The sequence below is a fragment of the Mustelus asterias genome, chromosome 26, assembly GCF_964213995.1.
Source record: "Mustelus asterias chromosome 26, sMusAst1.hap1.1, whole genome shotgun sequence".
NCBI lineage: Eukaryota > Metazoa > Chordata > Chondrichthyes > Carcharhiniformes > Triakidae > Mustelus > Mustelus asterias.
In genome coordinates, this window is record NC_135826.1 from 47,178,707 (window position 1) to 47,195,673 (window position 16,967).

Below are 16,967 nucleotides of genomic sequence, written 5' to 3' on the forward strand. Positions count from 1 at the left end.
TTACTGTGAAAATCCCCGAGACACCACACTCCGGTGCCTGTTCGGGTACACTGAGGGAGAATTTAGCACGGCCAATGCACCCTAACCAGCATGTCTTTTGGACTGTGGGAGGAAACCGGGGCACCCGGAGGAAACCCACACAGACAAGGGAAAATGTTCAAACTCCACTCCAAGCCGGGAATTGAACCCGGCTCCCTGGTGCTGTGAGGCAGCAGTGCTAACCACTGTGCCACCATGCCGCCCACCAACTACCAGTCCGTTCAAGGCCTGTTGCCACCATTCTGCACTACACTCCAACCATCTAGCGAACTGAGCTAGTCGTTCTGCTATCTAGCCTCATCATTATCTACAGAATGCTGCAGCACTGAAGGAGACCATTCAGCCCATCAATGCCTGTGCTGGCACTTGGAAAGAGCTGTCCAATTAATTCCACTCTGCTGCTTTTTCCCCCCATAGCCCTGCGATTTATTTTCCTCTTTAAGAATTCATTAATGAATATATCACAAGTTTTCAAAACTGACCATAAGAGCCTACAAAATAGGAACAGAAGTAGGCCATTCAGTCCCTCAAGCCTGCTGCACCATTCTATAAGACCACGACTGATCAGTTTGTGTTGAGTTCCATATCCCCAGCTACCCTTCGATAACTTTTGATTCCCTTGTCCAGCAAGAAGCTATCTAACTGTGCCTTAAACGTTTGAGTATCCCCGCCTCCACCATCTGCTGAGGCAAAGAGTTCCAAAGCCACACAACCCTCTTAGAAAAAACATTCCTCCGCATCTCTCAGAGTCCAAAGGCAGGATGCTGGGAGTTCCACGCATCTCAGAATTCTGTTTATTCATTGTCTAGGTTAATATATTTTTGCTATCTTGTGACTTACTGGAACATTACCCGTGTTGTTGCAACAAATAAAACCCTCTGCTGTAACTGCTTCCATTCAGCAGATGAAGCCTTCTATTGAATGTTGAACTGGGGCCCATACAAGTGCATCAATATTTGCAGGGCATCCCAGGAGCGCATTAATATCTGCAGGGTGTCTGTCTGCAGACATGTGTTAACATTGACAGGACATTCCCGGGAGTGTGTTAATATTGACAGGACATTCCCGGGAGTGTGTTAATATTGACAGGACATTCCCGAGAACGTGTTAGTATTGACAGGACATTCCCGGGAGTGTATTAATAATGACAGATATTCCCAGGAACGTGTTAATATTGACAGGATATTCCCGGGAGTGTGTTAACATTGACAGGACATTCCCGGGAGTGTGTTAATATTGACAGGACATTCCTGAGAACGTGTTAGTATTGACAGGACATTCCCGGGAGTGTATTAATAATGACAGATATTCCCAGGAACGTGTTAATATTGACAGGATATTCCCGGGAGTGTGTTAATATTGACAGGACATTCCCAGGAAAGTGTTAATATTGACAGGACATTTCCGGGAGAGTATTAATATTGACAGGACATTTCCGGGAGAGTATTAATATTGACAGGACATTCCCGGGAGAGTGTTAATATTGACAGGACAGTCCTAGGAGAGTGTTAAAATTGACAGGACATTCCCGGGAATGTGTTGAAATTGACAGGACATTTCCGGGAGTGTGTTAATATTGACAGGACATTCCCGGGAGAGTGTTAAAATTGACAGAACATTCTGTGTTAATCTTGACAGGAGATTCCCGGGAGTGTGTTAATATTGACAGGACATTCCTGGGAGTGTGTCAATATTGACAGGACATTCCCAAGAGTGTGTCATAATTGACAGTAGATTCCTGGGAATGTGTTAATATTGGCAGGATATTCCTGGGAGAGTGTTAATATTGACAGGACGTTGCTGGCAGGGTGTGAATATTGACAGGACATTCCCAGGGGAGTGTTAATATTTACAGGAGGCACACAAGATTGTGTTAATGTTTGCATGATGATCCACATTGGCCGGAATTCTGCCGCCTCGCCCGCCACGGAATTGGAGCGGATGAGGGGCAGACGACGGAAATGTCCATTGACCTCAGGTGGGAATTTCCGGTCTTGCTTGAACGAGACCATAAAGTCCCGCCCACAGTGTCACAATTTACAGGATATAGCCGAAGTGTCGTCACCGCCAAATTATTGCAGTGTTTATTTGAATGCACGGTGTCTTAAATATTTTTGCACAGATGCAGGTGCGGAGAGTTTAAAAAGGGGAAAACTTGTGAGTAGCCGGTTATGTAACCACATGAAGTGTGTCTATATCTACAGAGTTTTCCCTGGGGAATGTATCACTATTTACATTCCCCAGGGAATGTGTCAGTATTTACAGGGGAGTCCCCGGGGAGTGTGTCAGTATTTACAGCGGGCCCCTGGGAATGTGTCAATATTTACAGGGGGTTCCCGGGAAGTGTGTGTGAGTATTTACAAAGGGTCTCCGGGGAGTGTGCCAGTATTTATAGCGGGCCCCTGGGAATGTGTCAGTATTTACAGGGGGCACCCGGGGAGTGTGCCAGTATTTACAGGGGGTCCCCGGGGAGTGTGTCAGTATTTACAGGGGGCCCCGGTAAGTTTGTCAATATTTACAGGGGGTCCCCGGGGAGTGTGTGTGAGTATTTACAAAGGGTCTCCGGGGAGTGTGTCAGTACTTACAGGGTGCCCCAGGGAATGTGTCAGTATTTACAGGGGGTCACCAGGGAGTGTGTCAGTATTTACAGGGGGTCCCCGGGGAGTGTATCAGTATTTACAGGGGGTCCCCGGGGAGTGTGTCAGTATTTACAGGGGGTCCCTGGGGAGTGTGTCAGTATTTACAGGGGGTCCCCGGGGAGTGTGTCAGTATTTACAGGGGGTCCCCAGGGAGTGTGTCAGTATTTACAGGGGGTCCCCGGGGAGTGTGTCAATATTTACAGGGGGTCCCCGGGGAGTGTGTCATTATTTACAGGGGGTCCCCGGGGAGTGTGTCAATATTTACAGGGGGTCCCTGGGGAGTGTGTCAATATTTACAGGGGTCCCCGCGGAGTGTGTGAGTATTTACAGAGAGTCTCCGGGGAATGTGTCAGTATTTACAGAGGTGCCTGGCGAGTGTATCAGTATTTACGGGGATCCCCGGGGAGTGTGTCGGTATTTACAAAGGGTGCCCGCGGAGTGTCAGTATTTACAGGGGGTCCCTGTGGATTGTGTCAGTATTTATAGGGAGTCCCCGGGGTGTGTGTCAGTATTTACAGGGGATCCCCGGAGTGTGTGTCAGTATTTGCAGGGGATCCCCAGGGAGTGTGCCAGTATTTACAGGGGGTCCCCGGGGAGTGTGTCAGTATTTACAGAGGTGCCTGGCGAGTGTATCAGTATTTACGGGGATCCCCGGGGAGTGTGTCGGTATTTACAAAGGGTGCCCGCGGAGTGTGTCAGTATTTACAGGGGGTCCCTGTGGATTGTGTCAGTATTTATAGGGAGTCCCCGGGGTGTGTGTCAGTATTTACAGGGGATCCCCGGAGTGTGTGTCAGTATTTACAGGGGATCCCCAGGGAGTGTGCCAGTATTTACAGGGGGTCCCCGGGGAGCGTGTTAATATTTACAGGGGGTCCCCGGGGAATGTGCCAGTATTTACAGGGGGTCCCCGGGGAGCATGTTAATATTTACAGGGGGTCCCCGGGGAATGTGTCAGTATTTACAGGGGGTCCCCAGAGAGTGTGTCAGTATTGACAGGGGGTCCCCAGGGAGTGTGTCAGTATTTACAGGGGGTCCCCAGGGATTGTGTCAGTATTGACAGGGGGTCCCCAGGGAGTGTGTCAGTATTTAGAGGGGGTCCCCAGGGAGTGTGTCAGTATTTACAGGGGGTCCCCAGGGAGTGTGTCAGTATTTACAGGGGGTCCCCAGGGAGTGTGTCAGTATTTACAGGGGGTCCCCAGGGAGTGTGTCAGTATTTACAGGGGGTCCCCAGGGAGTGTGTCAGTATTTACAGGGGGTCCCCAGAGAGTGTGTCAGTATTGACAGGGGGTCCCCAGGGAGTGTGTCAGTATTTACAGGGGGTCCCCAGGGAGTGTGTCAGTATTTACAGGGGGTCCCCGGTGAGTGTGTCAGTATTTACAGGGGTTCCCCGAGGGAGTGTGGGGGAGTGGGCAGTGGGTGCGGGTGGAAGGAATTGCGAGGCCTTTGACTGGCCCTATCATAGAGGCTGTGAATGAGCTCCAGCTTTCTCTGTGTCAATCACTTGTGTTGCATGACATGCAATAAAAGTTAGAAATAGTACTGTAGCTTTTCATGCTTCAGTTTTCTGTAATTTGGGAAATTGAAGGAATAAGCGAGCATTAGTGGCACTGAAAACGGGTGTCGACTTTGGGGAGATAGGGATAAAAGTGATGGTTCTTGATGGATCCAATTACCTTTTCTCCTTTGCAGCTCATCTTATGTAACTCATTGAACATGCTGCGGGAAGAGGGAACGGCATGTGATTTTGAGTCTTTGTTCCCCTTTACACTGCCCTCAACCACCAAAGCCATACAGGGTCCGCCCCTGGCGCTTTAGTGCGTACACCACATCCATGGCGGTCACCGTTTTGCACTTGGCGTGTTCAGTGTAGGTCACCGAGTCCCTGATCACATTCTCCATAAACACCTTCAACACCCCGCGGACCTCCTCGTAGATCAAGCCGGAGATACGCTTGACACCTCCGCGGCGAGCCGGACGCCTGATAGCAGGCTTGGTAATGCCTTGGATATTGTCGTGGAGCACCTTGCGGTATCGCTTGGCTCCGCCTTTACCAAGCCCTTTACCACCTTTCCCTCTACCTGACATGATCAATACCAAACGATCAACAAAATCTACTGTTGCAATAACTTCGGTGCCATCTTGAAAGTAAAAGGAGAGCAGAGGGGAGATTCAATTGAAGATGTCCCTCGATAATTACCACCTCCACAGTACCTTGTTATGAAGCAAAGGTTGATCCCCCTTCTGAGAATCAACACCGAAACACCCAAAGGGGAGTACCTTGCTTTATAATCTGTAAAAGGTGAGTGTGAAGTGGTGTGACCCGCGCTTCAGCAACTTCTAGTGGTTAAATACAAAATAAATCCCTGACACTCTAAAAAAATCAACACTTATCAATTTATTCACCGAACTAACAGTGAACAAATGAACTGAACTATTAACAAACCGAATAAATCCCTTCTAACTATTGACTGTTCCTGAATAAAACAAGATTCTAATGGAATGCTGTTCCGATAAATACACTTCCCCCTCATTAACAAAAAATAGAGTTTTGTCACTCTCTCAATTACAACCAGGTTTTGCGTCTTCCGGAATATTCTGAGCCTTTTCTATTGATTCATCTGTCTGAAACTTCTTTCTTCTTTGATAGCTTTGCTATCTAGATGGTACTTTCTCTAAGTCACAGATAAAGCTGTGAGAGCCAGCGATTCTCTCTCTTTCTTTCTCTCTCTCGCTCTCTCTGAGAGCTGCGAACTGCTACCTCTGGCAGGTGGCAGTTGCTCCCTCTTTTTGTCCCACCGTCCCCCTTCTTTTATACCTGTGATGACATACCAATAGTTCCCACAATAGGATTGGTCCTAGGTTGTCAAAAACGTCAGATTTAAATTTAATAGGTTCTTGGTATCTAAGTGCCTGATTCATATTGATTGGCTAAGATTCAAATTGATTAGCTAAATTCAAAAGCCTGTTGTCTTGGTAACACTGCTGCTTGGCCTTTCGATACAAATGTTTCAGTTTGGGCTCTCTGTGTACTTGCATTTTTTTAAAGTCTCTAAGCACAGAAAAAGCACCGCCTTTTAAAGAGACCATGCAATGCTTTCTCCCTGGCATTTTACCTGCACCAATCTACAATTACTCTCCCCAACTTCGCAACAACGTGCAGTACTCCCTCAATGCTCCATTGAAATATTAGCTTGGGTTATGTGCTCCAGTCCTCAGGTGAGGCTTGAGCTTATCACCTATCAGCAAGCGTCTCATCAGTGCCCCAAGGCTGGCACTGATTCAGATTGAAGTTGTTTTCTGTACCAATGATCGATGCGGATTGAACCACAAACTGTTCTCCTCATCAAGAATATGCCTGAGAGTTAGATATTATAATAGGTTAGGCACAGATTTTTCAGGTGTGGGACCGGGGCTCAAATCTAATGGGATGAAAGGCTCGTAGACTTGGATTTTCCATTTCCGTTCTTTTCAGGCGGGTTTGGTGATGGGAGCGGAAAGTCTCGCGAGACGACCAACTTGTGTTTTACACCGGCAGGAAATCTTGCCGCAAATGCCCCCTCAAGTCGTCTTTGGTTCCTTTGACAATTGCCTGAAGTTTGCAACTCTGGTTACTGACCCTCCTGCGTCCAACACGGAATGCGTTTGGTCGATTTGATCACTAGGCCAGACAACGCAAAGCTTTTTTCTAACAGGAAATCGTGCACAGTAAAATTCCGGGATGGCTGGTGTGGGAAGTGGAAAAATGTCAGACTGTTGCAGCCAGGGTCATTCTTCCAGGATTGTAACTGAGGCACACTGCTGGGGAAGAGAGAGGTGGTTTACTCTTTGTCTAACTGGAGTGGCCAATCTGGGGGTGTTTGAGTGCAATGGATGGAGTTGGGAAAGGAATTCTGACCCACAAAAACTGAGGCAGGGTGGTGACAGAAACAGATCTTCACCCAAAGGAGGAAAATCGCCAGCCCACCTCTCTAAAATAGGGAGGATGATCACAAAATGAGCTTGGACGTCTGTGGCACGGTGGCACAGTGGTTAGTTAGCACTGCTGCCTCACAATGCCAGGGACCTGGGTTTAATTCCGGCCTTGGGTCACCATCTGTACAGAGTCTGCAAGTTCTCTGTGTGCCTGTGGGGGTTCCCTCTGGGTGCTCCGGTTTCCTCCCACAGTCCAAAGATGCGCCGGTCAAGTGGATTGGCCGTGCTAAATTGCCCCTTAATGTCCAAAGATGTGTAGGTTAGGTTGATTGGCCATGTTAAATTGCCCCTTAATGCCCAAAGATGTGCAGGTTAGATGTATTGACCATGGTAAATGCACATGGTTATGGGGATAGGCCTGGGTGGGATGCTCATTCAGAGAATAGGTACACTCGATGGGCTCAATGGCCTGTTTCTGAACTGAAGGGACTCTATGGTTCTGTGGTACCTGCCCCCATCAATGTGCACCAAGTCATGCCTCAGAGCTCCGAAGGGGAAATTGCAATTCTTCCTGGCTTCACGTTTAACACCAAGCAACAGGTACCCACCTTTACCCTCCCCGAGCCTCGGGAGATGGTAGACTTGTGTGGGAGGGAAGTGAATGGCTGGTGAGGCATCCAGCAGTTGTGCCAATCAATCACTATTCCAAGAATGAAGCTGATTAGAAGGCCCCAGATAATATGCCTTGAAGAAAATATTTATTAACTCAATACAAATCTCGTTCTTTTCCTCCCCAGTGGGACTAGTAATGTCTCGCATGTAACAGTGCAGCAAGGGCTGTTGATTTAATTTTTTTTTGCAAAGTAAGACGTTGTCAATGACTTGAAATGTGTAGCTGGTGCCTTGAAGTGACATTGTGATTTATAACACGCTAAAGATGCTACTTTCAATAGAAATTCTAATCTCCAATTCCTCTTTTATTTTATCTTCCAGATGAATCGACCCATTCAGGTGAAGCCTGCTGACAGTGAGAGTCGTGGAGGTAGTTGTCACTGATGTTTTATTCAGGGGGGAATATCAGTCACTGGGCCTTCCTAAATATTCTAATTAGACAATGACTGAAGTAAGCTGAATGGATTGGGTTGGGCGTGGATTTAAATGTTTGTGCTATCTTATCTCCCAGTTGCCCCACCTCACTTTCCCTGTTCCATACGAACCCCCCCCCACCCCCAAAGTGTCATAGAATCCCTGCAACGCAGGAGGAGGCCATTCGGCCCATCAAGTCTGCACCGACCACAATCCCACCCAGGCCCTGTCCTCTTAATCCCACGTATTTACCCCAGCTAATCCCCCCAACACTAAGGGGCAATTTAGCATGGCCAATCCACCTAACCTGCACATCTTTGGACTGTGGGAGGAAACCGGAGCACCCGGAGGAAACCCATGCAGCCATGGGGAGAATGTGCAAACTCCGCACTGTCAGTCACCCGAGGTCGGAATTGAACCTGGATCCCTGGAGCTATGAGGCAGCAGTGCCAACCACTGTGCCACCATGCTGCCCGTCCTCCAGGGGTGCAATCTCTTGTTGGCTTTTGAGGCGGGGCAGGGGCATCATCAGTGATTCATCCGATTGCCCACTCTGCCTGGCCTTTCTGGAGGTGTTATAGTGGAGCAACCCCACCTACAGCCACTGCCCCCTACCCCTTGCCCTAAGCAGATTCCACCTCTTGCCACATCAGTCACCGGATAGCAATCAGGAACAAGGAACGTGGGGTGTTACCCCACCCAACGAGACCAATCATGGTGCTCGTAGATTAGGTCCAACAGAGGTCAGTCAGACCAGCACTGGTCATATCCACCGTGAGTTCTTGGGTTGGGACATGTTTCAGTCCGACAGCAGGAAGTGCATCACTCACTGAGCCATGGGAGCGAAGACAAATGTGTTTTGGTTTATGATGCGAATAATCGACTGAGGTGCATTCTTCTTGGCACTGGCGAAATCCTGGATGTGAAGTGACATAGTGGTATGTCATCAATGTATCTGCTGGAGTTGAACTCCTGTGATATTCTTATTTCATTATCATTTTTCATTCAACTTAATATAAAGTTTCAAGCTGTGTTTTGGAATGTTTTTCTCTATTGAAAGTACAATATCAATGCAAATTATTGGTTCAGTTGGCAAAAAAACAGGAGGAGCCCATTTCGTCCATCCATTGTGCCTAAGCTGGCTTTTTGAAAGAGTTTTCCAGTTATTAACAACTTGGATTTCCCCCCTCCCTCACCCTGTTTCCCCACCCCCGTCTGTTTCTCCTTGCTGCTCACTCTTCCCCATAGCCCTGCGGTTTTATCTTTATCAAGTACAGTCCAATTCCCTTTTGAATCTTACCTTTCAAAACCTGCTTCCACAGTCCTAGTGTGTGCCTAAGGTACGCAGGGACAGAATCAGGCCACACTGAATTTGCTGATCTGTGGTGAGTTGGCTGCAGGCATGTTACAACAGGCCTCATTACAACCGGGCGTGAGAAGGGGAACGGGTTAAGGGTCCTGTTTGCTGTGTAGTGACCCCCAGCTAAAAAAAAGTGCTCAACTATGGAGGTGGGGCGTGTTATGATCTGCTGCTAAAGGTAGCAGTGTGTCGTCGCTTTAAGGGAGGTGCGTCCTACGATTCAGTCTCAGTTCCACTTTGACGTGGAGCAGAACACAACACACACTGCCCTGCAGGTCCGATGTCTTCAAGCTTTCTGTCCATCTGTATCTGTTCCCATGTGCCTGTTCTTGATAAATGAACCCACAACATACATGTGCCTTTGAGGGGTGGCAGCATTGTTGTGTGAGCGGTGTCTGCCTCTTTAAGACAGTGCAGCAGAAGACGGTCACCTGACTTGAGGGACCAATTGGAATTGAGCGTGAGTGATTACTCCAGAGGGTGGAGTTCTCTCTCAGGCAGAATCATCCAGCGGCCAGGTAGTTAACAAAATAAAGACTGGAGCCTGACTCCAGGGCAGCCGAGAGCTGCCACTCCCGTACCTAGTTTGTCTTATCGATAAATACCGTTTGTTCTGAGCGAAGTCTGAAATCTCCTTGATGGGGTCACACTCCATTGCACAACAAGCATGCTGTCACTTTAAGGCACATTGCAACAGGATTAATGATTGGATTGCACTTAAAGTATAAAATGTATTTATTAGTCACAAGTAAGGCTTACATTAACATGACGTTACTGTGAAATTCCCCTTGAATCATAGAATCATAGAACCCTACAGTGCAGAAAGAGGCCATTCGGCCCATCGCGTCTGCACCGACCACAATCCCACCCAGGCCCTACCCCCATATCCCTACATATTTACCCACTAATCCCTCTAATCTACGCATCTCAGGAAACTAAGGGGCAATTTTTTTATCATGGCCAATCAACCTAACCTGCACATCTTTGGACTGTGGGAGGAAACCGGAGCACCCGGAGGAAACCCACGCAGACACGAGGAGGATGTGCAAACTCCACACTGACAGTGACCCGAGCTGGGAATTGAACCCAGGCCCCTGGAGCTGTGAAGCAGCAGTGTTAACCACTGTGCTACCGTGCCGCCCCATTGATTCGGTGGTTCCCCCATGATCAGATAGCTCGAACGCACCCATGATGTAAGCTCATTGCCAGAGGGTAGGAACAGCTGGACCCAGACACAAAAAAAAGGGAGAATCATAGAATCCCTACAGTGCAGAAGGAGGCCATTTGGCCAATCCAGCCTGCACCAACCACAATCCCACCCAGGCCCTATCCCCGTAACCCCACGTATTTACCCTGCTGATCCCCCTGACACTAAAGGGCAATTTATCACGGCCAATCAACCTACCCCGCACATCTTTGGGACTGTGGGAGGAAACCGGAGCACCCGGAGGAAACCCACGCAGACACAGGGAGAATGTACAAACTCCACACACAGGCCGGAATCGAACCCGGGTCCCTGGCGCTGTGAGGCAGCAGTGCTAACCCACTGTGCCACCGTGCCGTGGCTGATGTTTTCAAATCATTGTTGAGGATGGACTTTATCATCAGTATTCCATAATTATTTACATCATTCACATGAATGTACTGCAGGGTCTTGCAGGAGACTTTAGCAACTTCTTAAAAATATTTTGATCACAGATTTTCTGGGGAGGGGTGCGGGTATTTTGTGGGCATAAAGACTTTGCAACCTTTATGCCAACTGTAGACGCGATGATTATCTTATTAAATACGTAATAACATTAAGACTCGTTGAGCAATATGAGTGCCTTCTTTCAAATGTTAAATTGATCTGAAAATCAACAAAGGAAGTGTTTGAACCTTTCCGTGTTAAACGCAAAATTTGTTGACAAAAGCAACTGTGGCAGTTTTAGTGGGCTTAGTCCTTTCTGGAAACATCTCTCAGAATGACATAGTGTTTCTTTGATAAGGTTACAATCCCAAATTTTCCAGGTAGTGAAATTAGTTGGCATCAGCAGAGTGGGACGGGCTCAGGGCAAACTGGCAGCTGATTTTCCTTTCACTCGGGTTCACAGAACAAAAGATCACTTATTTTTTGTTGGAGATTAGTATCCTGGAGCAGGATGTTAGGGTTTGCAGGTGAGTGGGGGCGGGGGGGCGGGTCTCGTAAAATTCCCCAGGTGGCCTTCCTGCTGCCACAGTTGTGGGGGGGTGAGTCAACTCAACACCCACACTCGTCACAGTTGAGGCCCATTATTAGCTACCCACGGGCTTTCTCCCACTCGGCCTCAGTGTTGGAAAGGGCTCAGGGTTCAGTGAAACATGGCGGGTCACCGTATTTGGGCCTTAAGTGGGGGGGAGGTGGGGTCCCCTATCCATATCGGATGCTCCCACTCCTGCTGGCCTTCTCAAGCCAGTTCAACCCTCCATGGAGCATTCATTGGTTGTGGGACTGCTGTGATCGATGGGGATGTGTTTCCCACGGAATCTTTGGCAGTCCTGCCATTTCGAGAATCCTACCCTGGCTTCAACGTCTCTTTGATTTGGTTTGAAATTAAAAATCTTGTCAATGGGGAATAACAGCTGGCGCAGTGCGTAACAAGCTGCCAATTTGTTACGAGCATGTTTCACTCTGCTCCGAGATTCCTGAGTGTACACCGTTGATATTGAAGAATTATTTTTGTGTTTTCCCCAAGCTGTGTTTTATAAGATATAGGAGCATAATTAGGCCATTCGGCCCATCGAGTCTGCTCCGCCATTTAACCATGGCTGATATACTCCTCATCCCCATTTTCCTGCCTTCTCCCCATAACCCTTCAACCCATTCCCAATTAAAAATCTGTCCTTAAATTTACTCACTGTAAATCTACCACATCCACCACACTTTGGGATAGCGAATTCCACAGATTCATAACCCTTTGGGAGAAATAGTTTCTTCTCAACTCTGTTTTAAATTTGCTACCCCTTATCCTAAGACTTTGACCTCTCGTCCTAGACTGCCCCACAAGAGGAAGCATCCACTCCGCGTCTACTTTATCCAGACCTTTCATCATCTTGTATACTTCAATTTGATCTCCCTTCATTCTTCTAAATTCCAGAGAGTTTCGGCCTAAACTGTTCAATCTCTCTTCATACGACAAACCCCTCATCTCTGGAATCAATCTAGTGAACCTCCTCTGAACTGCCTCCAATGCCACTGCATCTTTCCTCAAATAAGGGGACCAAAAGTGTGCTATTGGACTTGAGTTATTGGGCTTTGTTTTTGTGAAGAACATGGAGGGTGTTGAGAGAGAGAGAGAGTGTTGAGAACATGGGATGTAGGTTTATTCATGCCTACTCGCATTGACTCCAGGCTAGGGATTCAGCACCATCACAAAGTCAGCTGAGTTCCTAACAGTTAATTGTCCCAAAACAGGGATTTATCGATGTATTTGTCCAATTGCCCTGGAGTTAAAATAGCCCAGGTCTCAAATTCTAGGGCTGCGTGTGAATTCCTTGATACCTATCTTCCCAAAATCTGCCTGGAATTAAAATCAGGACCAGTTTGTTCAGTCAGCTTGGGCAGAATTCTCCTGTGCTCCCACCAGTGGGTTCAATGGTGGGCGAAGAGGAATGTTGATCCAGTGTAGACAATAAAAATGTAACAAAACTTACTCCAACTTATAAATCAAAGAAAAGGTCCAAAGATGTGCAGGTTAGGTTGATTGGCCATGCTAAATTGACCCTATTTGCAGGGGATTAGCAGGGCAAATACGCGGGGTTACGGGAATTAGGGCCTGGATGGGATTGTGGATGGTGCAGACTCAATGGGCCGAATGGCCTCCTTCTGCATTGTCGGGATTCGATGATTCTATGAGAGAAACTTCATTACTCCAACACTTGAGGCCTCACCCTGGGCCATTCCAAGTTCCCCACAATTTCCAATATGCTCTAATTTATACTGTGTCAGCTGGTCAACTGATCATCACATCATTCTGTCATTGGTTACTCGGTTTACTGGGTCAGCTGAACCATTGGTCACAATACAAGAGATGCAATATTATCACCGGTTAATTCTAACAAGGAAGAATTTGGCAGAAGGCCCAAAAATTGGTCTTACGCCGTTATTAATTTCCCATGGGAACTTCCACCAGTGCCCACCATGGCGGATTGGAAAACCCGCTGGAGGGTGGCGTGAACCTCACTTGCGTCCTGCTAATTGAAGACAGATGAAGACCCAACCACCCACGCTCGATTCTCTGCAGTGCCAGTGGGAAAACGCTCTGGTGCAAAACATGTCCGGAACAGATATCGGGACTTGCCTGGACAATGCCTGGGATTGCCTCCGGAGTGCAGGATGCCATCTTGGAACATCACAGCAGTGGGTGTGGGGAGCATCTGCAGGTGGACCTTGCAGATTCAGTGCCCTGGAGGGGGTCCATCTTCCAACCTATGAATGTTCCTGGACATCCATCTTCATTCTCCGGAGGTTCACTTTCTTTCTTCAATAGTGGGTCAGTGATGATGGGTGTCTTTTCAATATGGCGTCCAGATAGGATGGCGGACCACAAGCCATCAGTCCTGCTGCGCCATTGAAGATGGTGCAAAACATCCATTTGCATAATCAATGAGATGGGGCTAGAAGATTTAATGTCTTTATCCAGTCTGGCTTACATGTTTTCAGACCCACAGCAAGGTGGTTGACTGATAAAGATGTCAGATTTCCTTTCCTAAAGGACATTAATGAACCAGATGTTTTTTTTTACAACAATCAACAACAGTTCCATAGTCACTGTTACTGAGACTAGCTTTAAATTGCAGGTTTATTAATGGAATGTGATTTGAACCTGTGTCCCCAGAGCATTAGCCTGGGCCTGTGAATTATGAGTGACATTAGCACAATGCCAACTGCCCTCTGAAATGGCCGGGCAAAGCCACTCAGCTCAAGGGCAATGAGAGATGGGCAACAAATGCTGGCCTTGCCAGCGACGCCCACCCACACCCAATGAAAGAAAGTTATTGAGGGAAGTCCAAGCAATTCAATCCTTCAAATATTGAATTCAGTGAATTGTACGGCTTTTCAACACATTGTTACTTGCTTTTCAAATTAGGTTTCTTTACGCAGTACGGGGTTGTGTGAGATACATCGTTATCCTTTCAGTGGCTCATGTTCTGCCACCTGCTGTGTCCACAGGCCTCAGCAAGGGATTAGCCATCGCCCTCTGCTGGTAACGTGTGCAATTACAAAACACAATGTGTGTGTTTGCAACTGAGCAATTAACATCTAGGCCGGAATTCTCCGGTCTCGCACGCCCCGCCCCGCTGGCAGCGAGACTGGAGAATTGGGCGCTCAGCCAAATCTCCGTTCACTGCAGCGGGACCGGATTCCCCAGCTGCGGGTGAGGTCAGAGAATTCTGGCCGTATTTTATTCAGTAAAACATTATGCACTTAAAAGGCCCCTGAATCAGATGAAATTGGCCACATTTCCAGGAAGTTCAAACTGACTTAAGGAATTAATAAAATGGAGCACTTTTGATATTAGGTTACCTTTCAAACCACAAATTGTGCTTTCTGACTCACTGGGCTGCATTTTATGGAGGGCGGGTTGGTAGGGAGGGGGTTGGGGGGCATGGACTGTTCACCACCCCCCCATCCCCCCCCCCCCCCCCCCCCCGGCAGAGCACTTGCATCTCTCCCCACCTCCCACCCCCCCTTCCCCGCCCCTCCCCCCCGCTTCCTTCCCTTTGTTCATGTGGGCCTTTAGAAACAGGCTGTCCAGTCCCACCCATCTATCCAGGCTGATTGTATGCTAGTGTGGGCACAGTATTATCCAGGTCAATAGGCTTGTCAACAAGCCTGAATGACCCTTAATTATTTATTTATAAATGGTGGATGAGCTGCAGATATCGGCACCTGGCCACCTGACATTATGAGAGGGGTGAGCCCGAGGTGGGGTAGAAGTTGGGGGGGCGGGGGAGAGCGGAGGGAGATGCGGGGGGCTGGAGTTGGGCCAGAAGGTGGTGGGCTAGCCACTGTACCTATTTTATATGCCTGAAACATGTCTGGTGGAGACATGTAAAATCCATCCCACTGTTTACCACCATCCGCTCCCCTCACACAGTGACTATAAGAGTAGATACATCAACATCATACAGGTAAGTATGCAGCCAATGCGCCACACACGTGGGGTCCAGAACCTAATCCTGAAGCCTAATAGTTCATTCACCTTATTTCAGACATATTACCAGTTCCTTGCGCAAGGTTACTTGCTAAAGGGCACAATGCGTCTATTCTGAAATACAGGATGAGGCCTGATACCATCTTAGAGTCATAGAGGTTTACAGCATGGAAACAGGCCCTTCAGCCCAACTTGTCCATGCCGCCCTTTTTTTTAAAAAACCCCTAAACTAATCCCAATTGCCCGCATTTGGCCCCTATCCCTCTATACCCATCGTACCCATGTAACTATCTAAATGCTTTTTAAAAGATAAAATTGTACCCGCCTCTACTACTACCTCTGGCAGCTTGTTCCAGACACTCACCACCCTCTGTGTGAAAAAATTGCCCCTCTGGACACTTTTGTATCTCTCCCCTCTCACCTTAAACCTATACCCTCTAGTTTTAGATTCCCCTACCTTTGGGAAAAGATATTGACTATCTATCTTGTCTATGCCCCTCATTATTTTATAGACCTCTATAAGATCACCCCTCAGCCTCCTACACTCCAGAGGAAAAAGTCCCAGTCTGTCCAGCCTCTCCTTATAAGTCAATCCATCAAGTCCCGGTAGCATCCTAGTAAATCTTTTCTGCACTCTTTCTAGTTTAATAATATCCTTTCTATAATAGGGTGACCAAAATTGCACACAGTATTCCAAGTGTGGCCTTACCAATGTCTTGTACAACTTTAACAAGATGTCCCAACTCCTGTATTCAATGTTCTGACCAATGAAACCAAGCATGCTGAATGCCTTCTTCACCACTCTGTCCACCTGTGACTCCACTTTCAAGGAGCTATGAACATGTACCCCTTGATCTCTTTGTTCTGTAACTCTCCCCAACGCCCTACCATTAACTGAGTAAGTCCTGCCCTGGTTCAATCTACCAAAATGCATTACCTCGCATTTGTCTAAATTAAACTCCATCTGCCATTCGTCAGCCCACTGGCCCAATTGATCAAGATCCCGTTGCAATTGGAGATAACTTTCTTCACTGTCCACTATGCCACCAATCTTGGTGTCATCTGCAAACTTACTAACCATGCCCCCTATATTCTCATCCAAATCATTAATACAAATGACAAATAACAGTAGGCCCAGCACTGATCCCTGAGGCACACCGCTGGTCACAGGCCTCCAGTTTGAAAAACAACTCTTTACAACCACCCTCTGGCTTCTGTCAAGAAGCCAATTTTGTATCCACTTAGATACCTCACCCTGGATCCCGTGAGATTTAACTTTATGCAACAACCTACCATGCAATACCTTGTCAAAGGCCTTGCTAAAGTCCATGTAGACAACATCAACTGCACTGCCCTCATCTATCTTCTTGGTTACCCTTTCAAAAAACTTAATCAAATTTGTGAGACATGATTTTCCACTCACAAAGCCATGCTGACTGTCCCTAATCAGTACTTGCATCTCTAAATGCCTGTAGATCCTGTCTCTCAAAATACCTTCCAACAATTTACCCATCACAGATGTGAGGCTCACTGGCCTGTAGTTCCCAGGCTTTTCCCTGCAGCCCTTTTTAAACAAAGGCACAAAATTTGCCACTCTCCAATCTTCAGCCACCTCACATCTTAAATGGAATCGTGTCACATTTTGGCATTTTAGAATTGATTTTGATTTGATTTATTATTGTCATATGTATTGGGATACAGTGAAAAGTATTGTTTCTTGCACATTATACAGACAAAGCATACAGTTCATAGAGA

At 47.4% G+C, this 16,967-nt stretch overlaps 1 protein-coding gene across 1 annotated transcript in view; it reads left to right on the top strand.

Annotated features, from left to right (window-relative positions):
• The window catches only part of LOC144479678 (CUGBP Elav-like family member 4), a 524,426-nt gene that overhangs the window by 264,088 nt on the left and 243,371 nt on the right, over positions 1-16,967 (top strand). Inside the window, exon 3 of the mRNA XM_078198692.1 lies at positions 7,584-7,632. Coding sequence (XP_078054818.1) covers positions 7,584-7,632 — 49 coding nt within the window. The remainder of the gene's footprint in view (positions 1-7,583; positions 7,633-16,967) is intronic.